The 21,851-nt window shown below is 42.7% G+C and overlaps 1 protein-coding gene across 3 annotated transcripts in view; it reads left to right on the top strand.

Moving 5' to 3' along the window:
• NCKAP5L (NCK associated protein 5 like) overlaps positions 1-21,851 on the top strand; it is a 91,612-nt gene that overhangs the window by 57,097 nt on the left and 12,664 nt on the right. For 2 of the 3 annotated variants that reach the window (XM_040425495.1, XM_040425496.1), the window contains exons 2-8: positions 1,408-1,469; positions 2,567-2,668; positions 4,286-4,354; positions 10,812-10,850; positions 11,675-11,794; positions 15,319-15,414; positions 15,812-18,315. In XM_040425495.1, coding sequence (XP_040281429.1) covers positions 2,570-2,668; positions 4,286-4,354; positions 10,812-10,850; positions 11,675-11,794; positions 15,319-15,414; positions 15,812-18,315 — 2,927 coding nt within the window. In that variant the 5' untranslated portion in view covers positions 1,408-1,469; positions 2,567-2,569. The remainder of the gene's footprint in view (positions 1-1,407; positions 1,470-2,566; positions 2,669-4,285; positions 4,355-10,811; positions 10,851-11,674; positions 11,795-15,318; positions 15,415-15,811; positions 18,316-21,851) is intronic. The other variant, XM_040425497.1, reaches the window with a different exon arrangement.

Here is a 21,851-nt window from a genome sequence, read left to right as displayed (position 1 = left end):
ACCGCAGGCCTAGTGAGGTCACGACTAGTATCACTGGCCTGGGTGGGGCTAAGCTCTGCCGTTTAGATGCTGATGATCTATCCAGAGGATATATCATCCGTTTAAATGAACTGCAGAACCCCTTTCTGTCCTGGTTCTTTATCTTCCTCTTTGGAGTTTTAGCTCAGTAGACCGTTTCACTTATTCTCAGTCAGACCATTCAGCCAGACAGAGCCTTGTAGTGACTCAATTAGAGCATCACACATTACACTAACCAATGCAATGTTCTTCTGTGGCCACCTTTATCAAGACCTATTGAGAACAATAGAGCTGTCATACTGTTGTCCCAATTCTACACCTACTATTATAATAAGGACTACCTTTCAGATAACATCTTCCCCTCACAGCAGCAGTAAACTGACAAATAATTGCCTACATTTTGTTGACTGCTACAGAAAGCTAATACTTAGTATTTCATTTTCAATTTTATATTGAATTTGAAATTTAAAACATTTGTAAATTAGGCTACTTTTACACTAGCGCTTTGGCTTTCCGTTTCTGACATCCATCATGGATCAGTTTTGCCATAATGCATTCTGAGCGGACTTTTCCATTCAGACTGCATCAGTTTGCCTCTGTTCAGTCACTATTCCGCTCTGGAGGCGGACACCAAAACACTGCCTGCAGCATTTTTCTGTCCGCCATGCGGTGCGGAGCATGAAGGGTCAGTCCTGACACACAATGTAAGTCAATGGGGACTGATCCGTTTTCTGACAATAGAAAACGGATCCGTCCCCTATTGACATTTAATGGTGGTCATGACTAAACAGTTATGGCTATAGTAGACATAATACAACCGGATCAGTTTGACTAATGCATGCGGTTGTATTATTGTAACGGAAGCGTTTTTTGCAGATCCATGATTGATCCACAAAAAAACGCTCATGTGAAAGTAGCCTTAAAAAAAAAAAATGCTATCTCTGACTATTGAGTTAAACAATTCCCCTTTCTGATGGAAGTGCCCCAATAATGAGCTGGGATTCCGTCTGCTTTGTAGATGGATTAGCTATTTTCTGAGTGCTTCTTCAAGTGCACCAGTCTTTAGCTGCAGTGTCCTTTCTAGGGGTAGTGTGAGGTAACTGGTACAGGTTTTTGTACATTATACAGAGTCAAGCACTTAATTACAGATGGCCCAGAGCTGTAATGCTGTGCACTGTACCGTGCAGCGGGTTTAAAGAACACCCATCATTAAGGAGGTCAAACAGATGTGATTAAAGTCTCCAGGGAATAATGGTCCAGGGTTAACCCCTGGCTCTAATGGTATGGTACGGTGTGAGCGAGCGATGGCAGATAATCTAATGTTTACCGTACACAAGAAGTGTCTAGAATTGATCCTTGAACTAATGCTCGTCTTTGATTTGTGTGCAGGTGTAGTGACATGCTGTGGACCGCGCACACATCCAGTTTCCGGGTATGACATCACATAGAAGGTGAGAGCGCTACAGATCCCCAGTGTGATTGCCTATGTATGCCCAGATGTTTGTAAAAATCCACCGGATGATCTGTCTCTGAGGATCCAGATAAAGCCTTCCCACATGTACTTACCATACAGGAGGTTGGGCATACTGAGAATGACCTAATCTCCATAATCCTCCCCGCCAGATGGGAATGTCTAGTCACTTATTTGTCACTAAAGTGGGAAGGTAACCTCTTCATGTCAGAACCATATTTTGCAGGCCTGTTCACTGTTGATCAATTAGAGAGAAAAAGACCCTGCATGGTTACCTTCAGTTTATTATCTGAAAGGGAGTTAATGCAGGCCTTCTTGTTCATGTAATCCTTGCCATTCAGAATTTATATTCAGATTTTTTTCTTTTTACATCTGGTACACACAGAACTGTATAGACAGAGACGTCTCTGTAACAAGATTCACATGGCTTTCTAAGCGCCTGGAATGAACAGATAATTCTTACAGGAATATCAGATGAGATCATATGACTTAGAAATCTATAACTCTAGCGGCATGCAACCTATATGTTGCATGAAGACTTTAAAAAGCTATATACATTTTTTTTTTTTCAATGCATTCTCTGTATTTATGGGTTTTAGAATTGGAACTTGTTTAAAAATCTTCTCCTGCAGCTTGCATGCATTACAATATATAGCAAGCTACTCATTCTCCTTCTGTGCTTATTCCTTCAGATAGGCTTCATCTCCAGCTTCTCCTATACCAATCAAGTTCAATTCTAAATAAGTTGATCAGATTTTAACTTGGATGCTCTGCCATCAGATGATCTGCAATACTATCGGCTGTTAGGCAGAAAGAAAGAAAACCAAAATAGTACATTTTTTGTGGTTCAGGTTACAGATGGCAGGGAATTCTTTGTCACATGCAAGCGCAAGACTGTAGGTGCTATTTGGTATTTTTAGATGTCTTTAAAAGTCTGAACGGATATGTGATATAGTAGCTTTCTATTCCTGACCGTATCAAATGTCATACTTTCTGTTCCTTTTGTTCTGATGTTAGATATTATTTTGGCTACATGCCAAAATTCAATCACTACTTGGCTTTGGTGTATGTTTTCAGAGAATGACGTCTGAGGTGGAGGAAGAGATCCGGCTCCTTGGTGGAGGGGTGTCTGAACCATTGGTCATTCAGAACCTTCTGGAACGATTGCGGGAACTTGAGGTGAGGGTTATTCTGGGAACATGTTTTTGCCTACTTTCTGCTTAAAATAATGAATAATGCCTGTTATCCCACCTGCAGGTTGCTCTAGTCATCTGTGACCGTTGTTGGAGTGCAAGGCTGTATATTAGAAGTGAATAAAATGTTTAAGAGCCATAGCAAATAATTCCAAATCTGATTTGTATTATATTTTCACCTGGGCTGGACAGATTGCCGTTTTATGCTCTATATTAATATAAGCAGATAAATCAACGATCAGCAAAGTATATTGAGGCTTCACGGCTGAACCCCTTTGGACAGGTTTTGGGGGATTCCAGGATGCTTGAATTATTTGTTCTGGCAGGTTATAAGTCACTGTCAGACATGCAGCTTGTCTCCTCCCAAGTGAATGCTTCTTGCAGCCTGATTAGGGGCTCCCCGGAACCAGCATTGGTAAGACCTGTAGCTTTTGAGGGTAGGTTGAATTGTGTCGCCACAACATTAAAGAGGCACTGTACTTTGGGAAAACTTTTGATATGTCATAGAGACATAACAAAATATTTGATAGGTGGGGGTCGGAGAGCAGTGCCCCTCACCAATTGCTAGTACTTGGAGAGAGAAGCTCTTACATGGTGCCCTCTGTCTCCTTACTCCACAGACTTTCTATTGAGTCTCTCGCCTCCATTTCCTGCTGTGAGAAGAGAGAGAACACTGTGTGTGTATTTCTTTCTCCTAGTTCTAGTGATCAATGGGGTTCTCTGCGCTCGGATCCCCGCCAATCAAAAGTTTTGATATGTTGCTATAACATATCAAAATTTGTCCTAAAGTACAGGGACACCATGAGGGGATCTCCAGGATTTTCAAATTGTTGGCCTATCTTCAGGATAGGTAATCAGCATGAAATCATCAGGGTCCAACTCTTGACACCTACACCAGTCGGCTTTTTGTGGAAGACGCATCGCTCATCTGAGCTCTGGTGAGCATTGTGGCCTCCTCACAGCTCATCAAGCACAGCACTGTCCATTACTTGGAATTGCAGCTCAGCCCCATTCACTTGAATGGGACTGAGCTGTGCCTTGGCCAGGTGACCGATTAATAGGACACCACTGGCCTATGAAGAGGCATAAGCACTCGTGGAGAACCACAACATCTTCATACAGCTGATCGTCAGCGGTGCTGGGAATCAGACCTCCACCAATCAGATATTGATGACTTATACGAAGGATAGGCCATCAATATCAAATTCATGGAGAACTCCTTTAAGGTTTTGAGAACTGGATTAAATATGCTGAGTTCCATGAGGACCACCTTTATTACTATAATTTGTCCTAGTAACAGGTTCATTTTAATATGTATTCACGTAGTGGGCACTGATTGCCCTAATGTAAATTGTCCCCCAAATCTCCTGATCTAGAACCCTTCTGTTCTGAGAAGTAGAAGGGACCGGAGCTTATCCATATCTGACTTTTGTGTAATTATTTAGCTGAGGCTAGTTTGCTTTTGCTGATCGTTTTCCATACAACTTTATGCACATTTCAGTGGGAGTTGCAGAACATAACTCGTATGGACGATCAAGCAATTGATCCCATAAGTTCTTTATACCTGACTTGTAAATTCCTTGCTCTCATTATTGTCTTGCAGACTGAAAACACTGCTCTTGCTCAAGCCAATGAAACCCAACGGGAAACTTATGAACGTTGCCTTGATGAGGTGAGTCTTGAGTTCAGGCTAGATGTAGTATAATGATTTTCTTATTACTGGTTCAACAAGAATCCACTGTTTAATAAAGCCATTGTAATGTGGCAGCCGTTCATGTGCTCGGATCATGTCTTGCACGCCTGAACTGATTCATGCGAGTCGCGTTTAATCAGTTTTACAAGTCTGTCCATCGATAATGTAAAGACCAGATAAGACGCTGTATTAAGTGAGTGCAGCCAGAGGACATTCCTCAGGGTGTATTCAGATGGTGCACTTCGATGCTTTAAAAAATAATATATATATAATTTTTAATTAGTTTTGTTGTGCAGTTTTTACAGGTGAAACTCATTTATCGAACATGTTTCACCTTTAAATTCCGCAAAGCACTGAAAACAGCAGCAAAAACCCCATTCATTTTATTTTTCATTGCACCCAATGGCACCATCAGAATACACTCCAACAATGCGCTGCTTGTGAAATGTTAGGGCTGCATTTAAATGACATGGCTAGATACTAAGCTGTATGCTACAAACAGCTGCGGGAATGCAAATGTTTTACAGCCCACGGCTGGCTTCAATTATTGTGTCACCCATAAGGAATGCCAGAAATCTCATCCGGCATTCAATCCTGTAGATAAGGGTTAATATATATATATATATCTAAATCTAAATCCTTACAGCTGAGCTCCAAGTTGTCCCATGGCAGAATCTTAAAAAAGCAACTTAGAAACCAACTTTCAACAAAGGCTTTTCACATTTGCCATCAGTTTCTATTGTGTTATGGGCATAAAGGTGGCACTTTAGAATCAAACTATTATGGGATTAGTGGCAAGCTTATTAAAAGCCTGGGGGCACAATTGTGTGTCTTAGATTTATTTCTGGTCAATTATCTCTGCACGCGTTGATATTTGTCCTGCCGAAAGCTGGTATTTATGCCAGAAAGGGCCTGAATCCCAATTGGATTCCATTATAAGCAATTGGGATCTGGCAGTGTGCAGAGGTATATGGATATTTCAGCGGGGCTTCACAGGGTACAGGGCCCCTGCTGTCCTGATTGGTGGGGGTCGGATAGAGGAGAACTTATTTTAACCAGAATACCTTAAAGGGCTATTCCAGCCACACACATTTATCGCCTATCCCTGGGTAGGTCGTAAGTGTTAAATTGGTGGGGGTCCCATCACCCGGTTGCCTGTCCCTAAAGTCCACCAAACACATTAGTGTACTGTTGACGGGTTCGGCTGATCGTTTAATGTGTATGGGAAGTGAACAATCGGGTAAAATGGTTGTCTTCCCTTGATCCTTTTGTTCACTTAGGAGATAAGCCACCTCCAGAAGTGTTTGGTAGTGGCTTTCTTCCCATTGAATCGACATACACTTTAGGCAACATGTATGAGGGAGTTGTCAGAGTCAGGAGAGAGATCTCCTCGGCCAACGGCTATTGAAGGTGCCTTCAGAGACACATTACGGACGCAAGGAGTTTTCATGCAGCATTGTTCAAGCATGGGCACTGCCCCCTCTATATAAACTCTGTAGGAGTGTTAAGGCGGGTTTACACGTCCCAATGTTACAGCCAGTTGTTGAGAAGGAAACGTTCCTTCCCGATAGTGCGCTGCTCGTTCAGTGAAGGAGACCGCGCTTTTACATGCAGCGATCTCCTTCACCGTATGAGGACGAGGGATGGCTATTGCGATCCTTCGTCCCCATACAAAATCATTGTTCATCGGGTGATCCAGTCATTCGTGCAGGCAGATAAATGATCATTTCTGGGCAGCAGATCGTGTGGTCTAAACAGCGATCTGCTGCCCAGAAATGATCATTTATCTGCCTGCACGAATGACAGGATCACCCGATGAACGAGTGTTTCGCTTGTTCATCAGGTGATCGGCTGCACATTTAGATGGGCAGATTTCAGGAACGAGCATTCGCAGGAACGAAAATCGGACCGTGTAAATCCACATTTAGAAACAGCCAAGCATTCATCTACCAAGTAGCTAGGTGATAAGGTGCGTGGCAAGAATTTAAGTAAATGCCACATGGCTTAAAATGTTGGGCCAGAGATTTCCAGTAATGATGATCTTTGACCAGTTTTATGGAGTGTGCCAACCTCTTTATTTTGTAAATTAGTGGCAGTCCATGCTCAGACCTCACTGATGTAATCTTGAGATATATAGACATGACATTTTAATGCAAGAAGGTCATTTTGGCTGGAATTACAATTTTTTTTTTTTTTTTTTTTTTTCGGGACTTAATCTGTAACTGCCGTTTTATTTTTATTTGTGTAATGTATAGAGCCAGGGATACTCACCAGTTTTGTATTATACTTTAATGACTGAAATCATTCTTTTCCAGTAGAAAAATAGCTCTAAAGTGACCAATTTTGAGCCTTAGCAATGTTCCTCTGTCTTCTGTTTACATAACCCAGTCCTTAGCAGGTCTCCGCTGTTATGTAAACAGAAGACAGAGGAGCGTTGCGAAGGCTCAAATGGGCCACTTTAGAGCTATTTTTCTACTGGAAATGTTTGATCTCCGTAATTAAAGTATATTACAAAAATGGTCAGTATCACTGCCTCTATACATTACACAAATAAAAATAGAACGACAGTTACCCTTTAATTCTTGATGACATATCCTTAGAAAAGGTCATCAATATCAGTTGTGGCATTGGAACTACACAGCTCCATACGTGTAGGGGTTGTACCTGGTTACTGCAGTACTACTACTCCCTAACCCCTTAGCCTATATTTATGGTTCAATTTTTTTTTATTGAAAACCATATACATTTGAAAACATGCAGTATGAGCTAGTTACATTTGAGTATATGCATTATGTGGGCATTACAATAGTACATATCAAGTCAGCATATAGAAAAAAGAGTCATCAAACATCAATATTAGATGAATGGAGTAGAACAGGGGGAGACAAGACAAAGGATCCAGGGGGGAGGGTAAGGAGGGAGGGGGGGGGGGGGAAGGGATTGAACTGGCAATCTATACAAGATATAACTGCAGTCAGACTGGACAGAATATTTTAAGTGGTAGATCCTGAGGACAACCAACCCGAGAAACCTGCTGATGCACGGAACTGGTACCAGGCCTCCCATTGTTTAGAGTGAGCGAGTCCAAGACCTTGATCTTCGGCTCCCAGCTCCTCTAGACGTGCTAGAGAATCCAAAGCATTAACCCAAGTGATCCTAAGGGGACTATCTGGTGATCTCCAAGCTCTGGGAATTATTTGACGCATTGCTATAACAAAAAATCTAAGAATGCCCTTCTTGACTATCTTAATTCTGCCCGGGTAAACTGAAAGGAGAGCTATCTGGGGCGACATAGGGATATGGATTTTGTACAAATATTCGTGTAGCTTGAAGATGTCATTCCATAGTGTTGCTACTCCCATACACTCCCACCAGATGTGTAGCATAGTGCCCCTATCTTTCGAACACCTCCAACACGTGTCTGGCACCGAAGGATAAAACTGGTAAAGTTTAACCGGGGTCCTATACCATCTAGACCAAATCTTATAATTGAGTTCCTGAATCTTGCAGGAAATTGAAGATTTATGGGTGAAAAGGAGAGATCTCTTCCATTGATCAGGTGTGAGAGGGTATCCCAACTCAGATTCCCATGATAGCATAATTTTCTTAGTTGGGGAAGGGAACTCTTCTGTATCATCCCCGATCTCTCCCGAGTTCAGAATGGCATATATAAGGGATATAGAATGCCCAGGAGCAGAAGAAGCTAGGCATAGTTTCTCAAAATCAGTCACAGGATTGAAGTTGCATACCGGTGCCAGAGATCCAGTGAAACTACGTAATTGTAAGTAGTGAAACCATCGCCCTGGTGAGTCAGGTATAATATGGCCTAGGTCTTTAAGATCTTTCAACCCTCTAACTGAGTATATATCTTTGACCCTAATCTGGGGTCTGGATTGTAAGCTGAGGGCTGGTAGAGCTAACAGTGTGGCTGGCATCAACGGATGACCAGATATGTTTGTGAGAGGGCCAGGGATCGTAACCAATCGGGTCGTAGAGGCGAACCTGGTCCAAATGTGTACTAGAGAAGATAGAAAAGGTGATAACCTTTGAATAGGCATTTGGGTCAGTGTACTTGTCGGAAACCAGAAAACGCCTGGGATAAGACCAGGGGCTAGAGTGTGTTCTAATTCAACCCAAAGTTTTCCCTCAAGATTATGGGTAAGGTCAATCACGCAGTTGGCGACCGCCGCTCTGTAGTATGATAGGAAGTTAGGCAAACCTGTGCCTCCGTGTTCCTTGGACTTGATCATAAGATTGTAGCTCAACCTGGCTTTGGATCTACCCCATATAAAGCGAGAAGTGAGTTTCCTTAAACGTGTAAAGTAAGAGGCTGGGATCCGACAGGGGATTGTCTGGAATAAATAAAGAAGTCTGGGTAGAACGTCCATTTTTAAGGTGTTTATTCTACCAAACCACGAAACATTTAAAGCTGACCAAGCTTGTAAGTTATTCTCAATGGTGTGGAGTATAGGGAGGAAGTTGAGTTTGAACAGGTGGGAAGTGTCAGAAGAGATGTAAGTTCCTAGGTGTTTAAGCTTACTTGAGGCCCATTTAAAAGCGAATGTATCTCTGAGTGCAGTGACATCTCGAGAAGGGAGAGAAATATTTAAAAGTTCAGACTTCTGGACATTGACCTTGAAGTTGGATAACTTCCCAAAAATCTGAAATTCCTTTAGTACTGAGGGAAGGCCAATTCTAGGGTTTGTTAGGTACATCAAGAGATCGTCTGCAAACAGTGATAGTTTATGTTCTATATTGCCAATGTGAAGGCCTCTAATTGCGTCATTGGCTCTCAAGGCATTCGCCAGAGATTCCATGACAAGAATATAAAGAAACGGAGAGAGAGGACATCCCTGCCGCGTTCCATTTGAGATAGGGAAGGAATCCGACAGGACACCATTGACACGAACCCGCGCGGTAGGGCCAGAATACAAGGCCATGATTCTATTTATCATCTTGGGACCTATCCCAATATGAATCAGAGTCCTTTCTAGGAAGTGCCAACTGACCCTGTCGAATGCCTTCTCCGCATCCACTGAAAGAAGACACATGGGTATCTTTAGTTGTTTAGCTTTAGATATCAGACGTATGGATTTGATGGTGTTGTCACGGGCCTCTCGTCCTGGGACAAATCCCACCTGTTCTCTATGGGTACATTTTGGTATGTGGGGATGTAATCTTAAGGCCAGAATTTTAGCAAATAATTTCACCCTTAGCCTATATTTAAAGGGGTATTCCAGTTATAGGAAGTTATGCCATAACTATTAAAATTCATACCTCTGGGATGACCCACCGATCATGGGAATAGGACCCTGTACCCCGCTGCCTCCCCTGAATGAAGTGTCAGGGTGCATGCCCAACCCAATGCTCATCTCACTTTGGGGTGCTGCGCTGAGTACGGTGTCCCTGTTCTTGTGAACGGTGGGTGGTCCCAGAGGTAGGGCTCCCATTGATTTAATAGTTATCCCATATACTGTGGATACACTTTGCTACAGTCTGAATACCCTTATAAAAAGAACCTGTCACCATGAAATGTAGTGCAATCTGCAGGTAGCATGTTATAGAGCAGAAAGAGCTGAGCAGATTGATATGTAGTCCTGTGGGAAAAGATTCAGTAAAACCTGTAATTTATACATATATCTCTTGGGCGATGGAGCTTAGAAAAAGCAGAAAGAGTAGAGATATAAATGTATAAACTTCAAGTTTTACTACATCTTTTCCCACAGAAATATTTATCCGTCTGCTCAGCTCCTCCTGCTCTTTAACAAGCTGACTGCATTTCATGCACACGGCAGTATAATTTATGTGGTTTTTCTGAGTGAATTTCGCTTTGTTTCCGTAGTAAATCCACTTCAAAATCTGCATGTGTTACTTGCATTGCAAAAGGTAAAATCTGCACAAGCAATTGTCATGCTGCAGATTTCAAAATCCGCACTCCAGGTCAATTTCTTAGCAGAAAATTTCTGCACCATGTAGATGAGATTTTGAAAATGTCATCTGCTGAACTGGAGCTGCAGATGAATCAGCAGCAGGTGGGCAGGGGGAGTGGCTATAGCTCTGAATTAAATAAACGCTGGACTCACTGACATCACGCTGGACTCAAATCAGCTCATTAGCATGCGGCATGTGGCATCTTTGTGTGTATATTATGAGGTAACCATCTGTCACACCAGTAAGTGAATACATCTAAGGCACTTTTTAGTAGTTAATGATTGTATATAATTAGTTAGATTATAATCAAATATCCACATGACAGGTTCCCTTTAAAGTGCCACTTTCAAGAGACAGACTTTCAATACAGGCATCTTATTGGTTTCCAGACAGCAGGCACAATGATGTAAAATTGTTACTCCAAATTATTTTATTCTATTATGTTTGCAATTTAATTTTGTTTTATTTTTTTATCTATGTAATGTCTTATTGTTTCCTATTATAGGTTGCAAACCATGTTGTTCAGGCACTTTTAAATCAAAAGGTAAGTACGGTAGTTGATTTGTGTCTGTGTTTTTTTTGTTTTTTTTCCCTCTTGTGATTTTTGGCTACTGTCTGTGTCCCTGTAGGGCAGCGAGCTTCATTTGGTACACATGAAGCATTGCTTTTTATGCATTTTGTAGTTCTCTTGGATTTCTGGAATAGTCATTCATGCACAGATCTACGAAACATGGCTCATTTACCTTGTTTTTTTTCCCCACTTTTCCACAAGCTTCTGTAATGAAGGTCCTCCCATTCCATTCCTTTCCTGTTGTCATACAATGTAAATAATATATGGCTTTATGCTGTGTACTAGGCACATGTTCACATGACGCTAACTGCTGTTGCATCCTAGTCATCCATTCCATCTGCTTTTTTTTTGGCCAAATCGATTATTGGTCCCCTTAAAAGTATTTCTTAGACCCGTTTCACACTTGCGTTGTTGTTTTTTGCGGTACTGATATTGTCATAAAAACTGCAAAAAAGGATCAGACACTAAACCATATAAGTCAATGTGGACCTACTCCTTTATTTAAATTTTTAAATTTTTTTATTAGGAGCCTAAAAAAACTGATCCGTCACCCATTGTATTTAATGATCAGTTTTTTTTTTTCTGTTTTTGATTTCACACAACCACATCCTGATAGGCAAAATCCAAACGCATCCATTTAATTCCGGTATTGAGATCCTCTGCCCGATCTCATTAGCAGAATTACCAACGCAAGTGTGAAACGGCCTTACACGGTAGATATTGTTTTTCAGTTTGGGTTTAATACACTTTTCCGTCCCTTGGTTTCATTTTGTTTGTTTATTTTATTCTTTCTTCAGGATCTTCGGGAGGAATGTATTAAACTGAAAAAAAGGGTGTTTGACCTTGAGCGTCAGAACAGAGCATTGAGTGACCTCTTTCACCAGAAGTTGCAGCGCTCCTCGGGATCATCCCCTGAGGTAAGAGCCGTTACCATGGAGAACAGGTTGCATGTGAGGCACACGCTTCAGTTGTCATTTGTGGTACATGTAACTACAGCATTTTCCTCACTTTTTTATAGTTTTTTTCTTTGGTTGCACCGAAATGATACGTTCTCTGAATTGGAAGTCATAATTTGTCATCCGAAGGTTTTTTTCTTACTGAACACACACTGACTGATTCTGAGGAATCCTTTATAGGAATGCTGCAGTTCATTAAGGCCAGATTCTATCCGAGCAGTTTGTCTAAGGCCTCCTTCAGATTGGAAGATTTGTTGCAGCTTCTTACTTTACAATTTGCTGATATAAAGTACAGTACTACACTTGTGAATGAGGTTTTCAACTGCCATACACTCGTATTTTAGGGGCATGCTGTGCGCTTCTTACTTTTTTAAGAAGATGTCAGTGAACCTTTTGGCATTACCTGGATTTCTGCATAGATTACTAATCAGATGTGGTCTCATTGTTCTAGGTCCCAATCACAGGCAAACACAAAACTGAGGCGGAATTTTGGACCAATCCTCCCTGCAAATGTGTTTTTAGCTATATTTTTTATCTATTGCTTCCCAACATTTCTTTGGGATAAGACAAGCTTTCCCTGGATTAAAACTAGGGATCGACCGATATTGATTTTTTTAGGGCCGATACCGATAATTTGTGAACTTTCAGGCCGATAGCCGATAATTTATACCGATATTCTGGGAATTTTCATTTTTGAGAAAAAATAAATAAATTCCTACACAAATCTGCTGAAAATTAATATGTTTATTGTTAATGTGTATTTTTTTGTTTATTGTTAATGTGTATTTTTTTTTTTTATAAGTCTTTTATATTTATACTTTTTTTACTAACTTTTAGCCCCCTTAGGGACTAGAACCCTTGTCCTATTCCCCCTGATAGATCTCTATCAGGGTGAATAGGATCTCACACTGTCCCTGCTGCTCTGTGCTTTGTGCACACAGCAGCATGGAGCTGACTATGGCAGCCAGGGCTTCAATAGCGTCCTGGCTGCCATGGTAACCGATCGGAGCCCCAGGCTTACACAGCTGGGGCTCCGATCGGATGAGCAGGGGAGAGGGGATCCTGTGGCCACTGCCACCAATGTTTTTACTATTGGCCAGGATTGGGGTGGGGGCGCACTGCGCCACCAATGATTAATACTGGGGTGCTTGGGGGGGGGGGGGGGGCGCACTGCGCCACCAATGAAGATAAGTCTCTCAATCATTCATATACAGGAGGCGGGAGCTGGCTGCAGAATCACATAGCCGGCTCCCGACCTCTATGAGCGGTAGCTGCGATCCGCGGCACCTGAGGAGTTAACTACCGCGGATCGCAGCTATCGCTCATAGAGGCCGGGAGCCGGCTATGTGATTCTGCAGCCAGCTCCCGCCTCCTGTATATGAATGAATGAAAGGCTTATCTTCATTGGTGGCGCAGCGGCCACAGCCCCTCCTCTTGTCTTCTCTTCTGTCATTGGCGGCAGCAGCAGCAGCACAGGGGGAGGAGACACGGCTTCCTTCTCCCCTGTGCTGCGGAGGGAACACAGAACGCGCTGAGAGCAGCTCGTTCTGTGTTCCCCATACGTTATCAGTATATCGGCAAAATAGATGCCGATACCGATAACGTTCAAAATCCTCAATATCGGCCGATAATATCGGCCAAACCGATAATCGGTCGATCCCTAGGGAAAGGGGAAAATTCCTGAGAAAATGTAAGGGAATGTTTCCCCTTGTGCCAATGTACTATACTTCCTTTGATTGTAAAAAGATGTATGAATGAACAGATCTCCTGACTTTAAAGAGGCTCTGTCACTAGGATCAACCCAATTAAATCAGATATACTGGCTGGTAGGGCTCATCATGCTGATTAAAACAATACCGTACCTTTCTTTTGTCTGTATGTTAAATAGCTGCAGTGAGGTCTTATGTATGCATATGCAAATGAGCACATTCAAGCACCAGGAGGCTGGGCTGAATCATTTGAGCACTACTTTGTCCCACCCTGTGCACTCTGCACCCCCCCCCCCTCCTCCTCCCCCACTTAATTGACAGGGCTAGATATCAGCATGCTGAGGGCAGAGCTGTGCCCTAGCATATACTCTATGTACTATAGCTTGGCACATGCTCAGAAAGGTAATATACATCTTACTGCTTTATTCACAAGCGCAATGTATGATTATTTTGCCACACCTGGCAGGTATAGGTGGGAAAACGTGGACTAGACTGTCTAAAGGTGCGCCTAATAGATCATCCAGCATAAGCCTCTGTGATAACTCTGGCACCTTTTTAGCCTGTCTAGTCTAAGTGTGCAGTATTAATAAATCTGCCCCTGTGTATTGGTTTAGTAAAACTATATTATAGGAGCATCTTTATAAGCCATCTTAATTACTTAATTAAAGGGTTTCTCAAAGACCAATAACCCCTTTTCATATTTACAAGCAGTATGCATGGGTTTAAAAAACAAAACAAAAAAAAAAATCACCTGTAAGGCTCGGTTCACATAATTTATTTTTCACTTCTTCTGATCCGTCAGAAGAACAGAAAAATAAAGAAAAAAAAAATAAATGATGCCAAATGTGCATAAATGAGCATAACGGATGCTTAAAATACAGGATCTGTTTTTTCCTTTTATTCTTTTTTTTTTCTTTTCTGCTGGCCAATCAGTGGCTTCAGCAGTGACTTGTGCAGGCACAGTATGTTACCGCTGCCACCGCTGAGACCATTCATTGGCTAGTGGCAATAATATGCGTGTTGCGCGTCCAGTCCAGGGAGGACTGAAAGCAGAGGAGAACCGGAGCACCTTGCCTGTAAATATGAAAAGGGGATCCCAGTCTCTGAGAACCCCTTTTTAAGATCTATGTGGTTTAACAAACCTTGTGTGTAGTCTGATCTGCAGTTAGGCAATTACTCTGCTTGCTTTGTGTACATGACTGCAGTAACTGACTACACAGGGTTTATAATCACGTTGCTTTAGTTTTTATATTGAATTACTGGAGCACAACAACAGATTTGTTACTTAGGTATTTGTCCAGCAGCTTTGCCATTGGTTCTTAAACTGACCCATTGAATCCTAAAGGTGTTTCCAGGACATGGTTCTGATGACTTATTCTCAAGATAGGTCATCAGTATTTGATCGGTGACGGTCCAACTCCCAGCACCCTTCCAATCAGATGTTTCAAGGGGCTGCAGCACTCGGTTGAGTGCTTGAGTCTCTTCATTGTGTACAGGTACATACCCTACATTGTATACCAGCTGTGCTTGGTATTGCAGCAGTCCTATTCATCTGAACGGGGCTGAACTGCAGAAAGGCCATATGACTGATGGATGTGATGTCAAAAGCTGCAGCGTGGCCCATTCCAACAGCCAAATTGATGACCTTTCCTTAGGGCAGGTCATTAGTAACCCCATTTAAACTTGTTAAACTTTTTTTCTTATTTTGATGCAGTTTGTCATGCTTTATTTTTCCTTTTAAATTTACATTCCTCACGTGTTTGTTTTCTAATATAGTTGCACCCTTTGCAGGTTCTATCTGACTCCCAGGGAGCTGACCGTGACAGGATATCAGTCTCCCTTCCACTGGGACAATGTGGAGTGCAGAGAGAGGTAACTAAACCTAAATGTACAACTACTAGTAGACTGCACCTTTCTGAAAGGTCAGGGAACTCCCAATATCTCTTAAAGCTGGCCATACACATAAAAGTTGGTCAGACTCCCTGATTTCTGTGGGATTAGCCAACAGTCTTTGAAGACATGATCCCCAGGAGATATGCCACCCCCAGAGGTGTCTACTACCAATTTAATTCCCCTTCATGACACATTTACACATATAATTCATATTTCTAAAAACCTATTTCTATTTACTCTTTTTGTGAGAGAAGTCAAAATTTCTCAGTTTGTGTGAATATCATGTGTTCTCATTAAAAAATGATGTTTAAGTTACCAATACAAAATCGCTTTCTGCACTTCTAAAGTGATATAAATGTTTTTTTTTCTCGCATAGGAAAAACAACGTTCTGGTCGGTCCCAACCATCATGTCGCTCAGTAGATGCTATGTCACCATTCCTCAGGAAAAAGGCTCAAATCTTAGAAGTCCTACGGAGGCTAGAGGCCACAGGATCTCAGAGTGGATCATCCTGCACTACACCGCCAATGTATCTTGGGGGGATATCATCAGCTAATGGGAATGGATTGCGTGTGAGACCAGACCAAGGCTTGGATTATGTGAATGGTGAAGGCTTAACTTCTTCAGAACATGGAGGAGATGAACCTTGGGCGTCTTGTTTGCTTTTGGCTCAGAACGGTTGGGAGGAATTGCTTAAGTGGAAGCCTGTACAACGGGAGCCACCAGCAGGCAGCCCTGGAGAAGGAGGAGGGGAACACCTTGGTTTGGCATCAGGAGAAGATGCACAGCAATCATTGCGGCAAGCTGAGGGAAGTTCTTCATCTTCAGATGATGACATTGGAGATCCACCTCCTCCTTGCAATGAAATTAGGCAAAGACTGCCATTAACAGACTTGACTAAGGGTTTAGCGCCATGTATGTGCTCCCGTGGAGCAGTAGATAAAAGGGGCCCTATTGAGGGCTATTCAGATGGAACTGGCTATTCTAGGGGCCACACTGGGCATCTTCATTCATTAACTTGTTACAGCAGAAGCCTTCGTGACATGGCAGAAAGTCAGCATGTGCCAGTGACACCACCAGCAGTTACAGAGAGAGGGGATTCCTTGTCGTCTTCACCAGGAAAGCAATCAGTTTCTGAGAATGCTTCTGATGGACCTTCCTCTTCTTGTCCTCCTTCTCCTGAGGCCGCTGTCAGTTTGCCAAGGGATGGAACTATTTTTTCCCACAAAAATGCAGTCCAGGAGCAACAAGATGATTGTCCTCAGCCCTCGATGGTGGTTTCTAATCCCACTTGTCCTGACCCACAAGATGCACTTATTCCTTCCTCTGAGCCCCGGACCCCTCATATTCCTTCTCCAGCTAAGTTTCTCAAGTTTTTGAAACTGCCAGGCTCAGGGGATAAATTACAGAATCCAAACTCTCTGAGGCTTAGTCCTCAACTTACTCAAACCTCCAAAATTCCTTGTAGGAGCAATAATTATGAGGCATTTCCCTCACCACGCCTTAGTCGAAAGGCAAATGAAGAATTATCTGGTCCAGAAACTGATAATAATCCACCTTCTCCATCTGAGTTGAATAATTCTGATGCCAATAGGCAAGGACAAACAGAAAGGTCAAACAATTTAATAAATAGGCCTGGAATACAGTGTTACACCAAAAAGTCACATGATTATGAAAATGTTCCTGCTAAAAATACTGTGCTTCCCACTGCGAACCAAACTGAGGATTTGGATCTGTCTCCCAAACTAATTGGGGAAGTATGCTCCTCCAATTGTTCCCCTGGGCCTTGTGTTCGTTCCCAAGCAAATTCTTCCGATGACCATAATGGTCAGATAAACACACAATTTATAAGAAAGCATGTAACTTCCAGGAAACCAACCGAATCTGCTGGACCTCTCCCATTTAAAGAAAGAATTGGAAAGCCAAGAAGCTCTGACAGCCAACAGTCAGAACTTACTGTTGCAGTGACTGATGAAAACAGGGTTATACCAGATGGCCCTGATATTCGTCCTATGAAAAGATCCTTGGGTGTGAGCAGTTTAAGGACTCCTGAGCCTGGATCTACTGAGAGTTATCCACCAAGGTACCATGGGCAAAAATCTGATTCTGCTCGGAGTCGACAGACAGTTTCTAATTGTCAACCAGGCTCACCTCATGGTCCACGTAATCAATCTCGTGCACCACCTGTCCCAAGCAAGTCTCCACGTAGCCCTCATGGAAGCCCAACAAAGCTACCCGCTAAGTCCCCAAGTAAGGCAACAGCCAAGCCTCTTGTATCTCGACCCCTAAGTGAAGAGTTGAGACCAAGTCCCAGACAACCCACTCTTCCAAATGATGAGAAACAAAGGATGCAATCCTCTGGTGCAGGCAAAAAAAGTAGCACCTGCCCAGACTATGCATGTCCCCGAAGTCCAGGCTCGCAGGGCACAGAAAATCTTCCACTGAGTGTTCTGCACTCTGCCATTGAAGAAAAGGTTATGAAGGGCATTAAAGAAAACATGTTAAGGTTGCAGGAACAGCACCGTGCACCTGCTCCTGATCCTAAGCAACGTAATTCCAGTGGTATTGCAAGCTGGTTTGGCTTAAAGAAAAGCAAACTACCTGCTCTTAGTCGTAGGCCTGAGGCAACCCGTGTCAAAGATGAGAAGAGGGAGAGAGCTGCGAGCAGCTCTCCTCGTACAAGGGATACAAAGGGTGAGAGTCTGAATATTTCCATGTTGATGGAAAAAGCTGAGGATCTACGAAAAGCACTTCAGGAGGAGAGAGCTTACATCAATGGTCTATCTCTTGACAAGAATTGCACAGCTATATCTATAGATCAGACACTAGAAACTTCAAGATCCTTGACAGCTGACCATTTTATGCAACAGCTCTTGAATCGGTGAGTGTGGCCTACTCATAGCAATTAAGGGTACTTTCACACTAGTGTTATTCTTTTCCGGTATTGAGAGCGTTCCGTCCTAGGGACTCAATACCGGGAAAAAACTGATCAGTTTTATCCTAATACATTTTGAATGGAGAGCAATCCATTCATTATGCATCAGGATGTCTTCAGTTCAGCCACTCTTACAGTATTTGGCCGGAGAAAATACCGCAGCATGCTGTGGTATCTTCTCCGTCCAAAATTCCGGAATGCCGGATCCGGCATTATTTTCCATTTGAAATGCATTAATGCCGTATCGGCAGAAAGTGTTCTGGCAAAACGGATCCGGTGTTCCAGTCTGCACATGCGCAGACCTTTTAAAAATGGAAAAAATAAATAAATACCGGATCCGTTTTTTCAGATGACACCCGAGAGACGGATCCAGTGTTTCAATGCATTTGTTAGGGTACTTTCACACTAGCGGCAGGACGAATCCGACAGGGTGATTTCGCCATGCCGCCGGACTGCTGCTCCGTCCCAATTGACTATAATGGGGACGGGGGCGGAGCTCCAGTGCAGCACGGCAAAAAGGCCGCCGGACTAAAAGTACTGCATGTCCGACTTTTTAGTCCGGCCGCCTCTCGCTGTGCACTGCCGTGCTGACCCGGAGCTCCGCCCCTGTCGCCATGGCGAAATAGCGGCAGGACGGATCCGACAGGGTGAACAGCCTGTCGGATCCGTCCTGCCACTAGTGTGAAAGTAGCCTTAGACGGATCCATCTACAAATGCTATCCGTTTGCACACGGATTTCCGGATCCGGCAGGCAGTTCAGTCGCAGTTCATAACGCAAGTGTGAAAGTACCCTTAGGATGCCTTCTAAAAATTATTTCAATGAATCCGGTAGCTTTAATTTTTTTTAAATGATTCAGGCTTCATTAAATAGTTATTGTATAGGTACAATGAATCATACACCTACTATAATGACAAAAATGTGGCCTAGATGTTAAGGGATTGTATTGAAGGGGCATTTATCATGTAGAGAAAGTTAATACAAGGCTCTTCTCTTACTAATGTATTGTGATTGTCCATATTGCCCCCTTTGCAAAAAGCACTGGCCTCTGTGGTGGCTGGGACCGTGTGAGTATACATAGGCAAGCATGCACTGCAGCGGCGCTGTCTCGGCCATCTTGTGTCTGTGCTGCAGTGGTGGCCGTGACGCCTGGAAACTAGCAGTGTATAATGTGATGGAAAAATGAATCCAGTGAGGAAAGAAGGCAATATGGACAATCACAATACATTAGTAAGTGCATGGTATTAACTTTCTCTACATGATAAATACCATTTGCTGAAGTGAGAGAACCTCTTTAAAGCCTGCACATTAAATTTCATTGTTGAGCCCTCGGGACTGACTCATAAGACCAGGTGTTTTTTTTATTTTTTGCACCTATTTTTGAGCAAAAAAAAAAAAGCCTTCAGTTGTTCTCTGTGAGCCTATGGGAATTATGAAATGAGAACAATGTTTGTTTTTTTGTTTTAGTAATGTTTTTTCACATTCTTATTACTCACTTGCAGTGCATTTTTGGGTCTGTATTATTTAGAAAATGGCAGCATGCTCTAAGGCTACATGCACACGACAGTGAAAAACGGACATGTGATGTACATTTTTTTTTAACGGCCATCACACATCCGTTTTAAGACCAATGATAGTCTATGGGGTTATTCACGTGGCAGTTTTTTTGACTGACAGTGAAAAACGGACGTAAAAAAATAGAACATACTCTATCTTGTCTGTGTTTCACTGACAGACTGCCCTCATACAATTGAATGGGTCCGTTTCTCAGAAAGGCATCGGCGAAAAAAACGGCCGTTAAAAATGTCCATCGTGTGCATGTAGCCTGACTGGAGTTTTTTGGCTCATGTTCTGGCTTTTGTGTACCTTTTTTAAATATACATTTTTTTCCCCTCTACTTAAATAAAAAATTTCAGTGTGTGGCATTTTCTTATGGCTTTTTTAAGTTTGCTTTTTTTTTTTTATATGGAGGAAGTGACATCAGAGGGGAGTATATACTTCACTGTTTAAAACGCATGCCTTTAAAAAAAAAAAGCTACAAAATATGCATTTTGCCATTGTCAACTTTCTATGGGTATGTCCATCAACAAGAATCGCTCTAAGGGCTCATGCACACAAACATATTTTTCTTCGGTTTCCATTTTGTTTTTTTTGCCGACCGTATGCGGAACCATTCATTTCAATAGGTCCGCACAAAAAAAACGGAAGTTACTGTGTGCATTCCGTTTCCGTATGTCCGCATGTCCGTTCCGCCAAAAAATAGAACATGTCCTATTATTGTCTGCATTACGGACAAGGATAGGACTGTTCTATTAGGGGCCAGTTGTTCTGTTCCGCAAAATACGGAATGCACGTCATCCGTTTTTTTTTTGTGGATCTGTGCTTTGCGGACCACATAATACATAGTCATGTGCATGAGCCCTAAGGCTACCTGCCCGTGATGCAGATTACCCTTGTTTTTTTTCGCACAGATTTACTTGTAGCGTTACTTGTAGCGTAATACAGTACCAGCACAGTGTATGAGATTAGACAAATCTCATGTACACGTTGCTTTTTTTTCTTAGATGCGGAAGTTGACCTGCAGTGCGGAGAAATCTGCAACATGTAAATTGCTGCGCTTTTTTTTGTGTGGATTTCACTCTTTTAAATAGAAGGATGAGATCTGTGGAAAATCTGCATCAAATCCACACCGAAAAAAAGATAAAAAAGGAACCCAAAAGCATGATTGTGTGTATACACTCACCTAAAGAATTATTAGGACACCATACTAATACGGTGTTGGACCCCCTTTTGCCTTCAGAACTGCCTTAATTCTACGTGGCATTGATTCAACAAGGTGCTGATAGCATTCTTTAGAAATGTTGGCCCATATTGATAGGATAGCATCTTGCAGTTGATGGAGATTTGAGGGATGCACATCCAGGGCACGAAGCTCCCGTTCCACCACATCCCAAAGATGCTCTATTGGGTTGAGATCTGGTGACTGTGGGGGCCATTTTAGTACAGTGAACTCATTGTCATGTTCAAGAAACCAATTTGAAATGATTCGAGCTTTGTGACATGGTGCATTAGGCTACTTTCACACTAGCGTTCTGCTGTCCGCTCGTGAGCTCCGTTTGAAGGGGCTCACGAGCGGAGCAGAACGCTTCCGTCCAGCCCTGATGCAGTCTGAATGGATGCGGATCCGCTCAGACTGCATCAGTCTGGCGGCGTTCAGCCTCCGCTCCGCTCGCCTCCGCACGGCCAGGCGGACAGCTGAACGCTGCTTGCAGCGTTCGGGTGTCCGCCTGGCCGTGCGGAGGCGTGCGGATCCGTCCAGACTTACAATGTAAGTCAATGGGAACGGATCCGCTTGAAGATGACACCATATGGCTCAATCTTCAAGCGGATCCGTCCCCCATTGACTTTACATTGAAAGTCTGAACGGATCCGCTCAGGCTACTTTCGCACTTAGAAATTTTTCTAAGTTATTAATGCAGACGGA

Source organism: Bufo bufo, chromosome 3, assembly GCF_905171765.1.
Source record: "Bufo bufo chromosome 3, aBufBuf1.1, whole genome shotgun sequence".
NCBI classification, from domain to species: domain Eukaryota; kingdom Metazoa; phylum Chordata; class Amphibia; order Anura; family Bufonidae; genus Bufo; species Bufo bufo.
The sequence above is the reverse complement of the archived record's forward strand: the minus strand, read 5'-3'. Positions and strand labels throughout refer to the sequence as shown.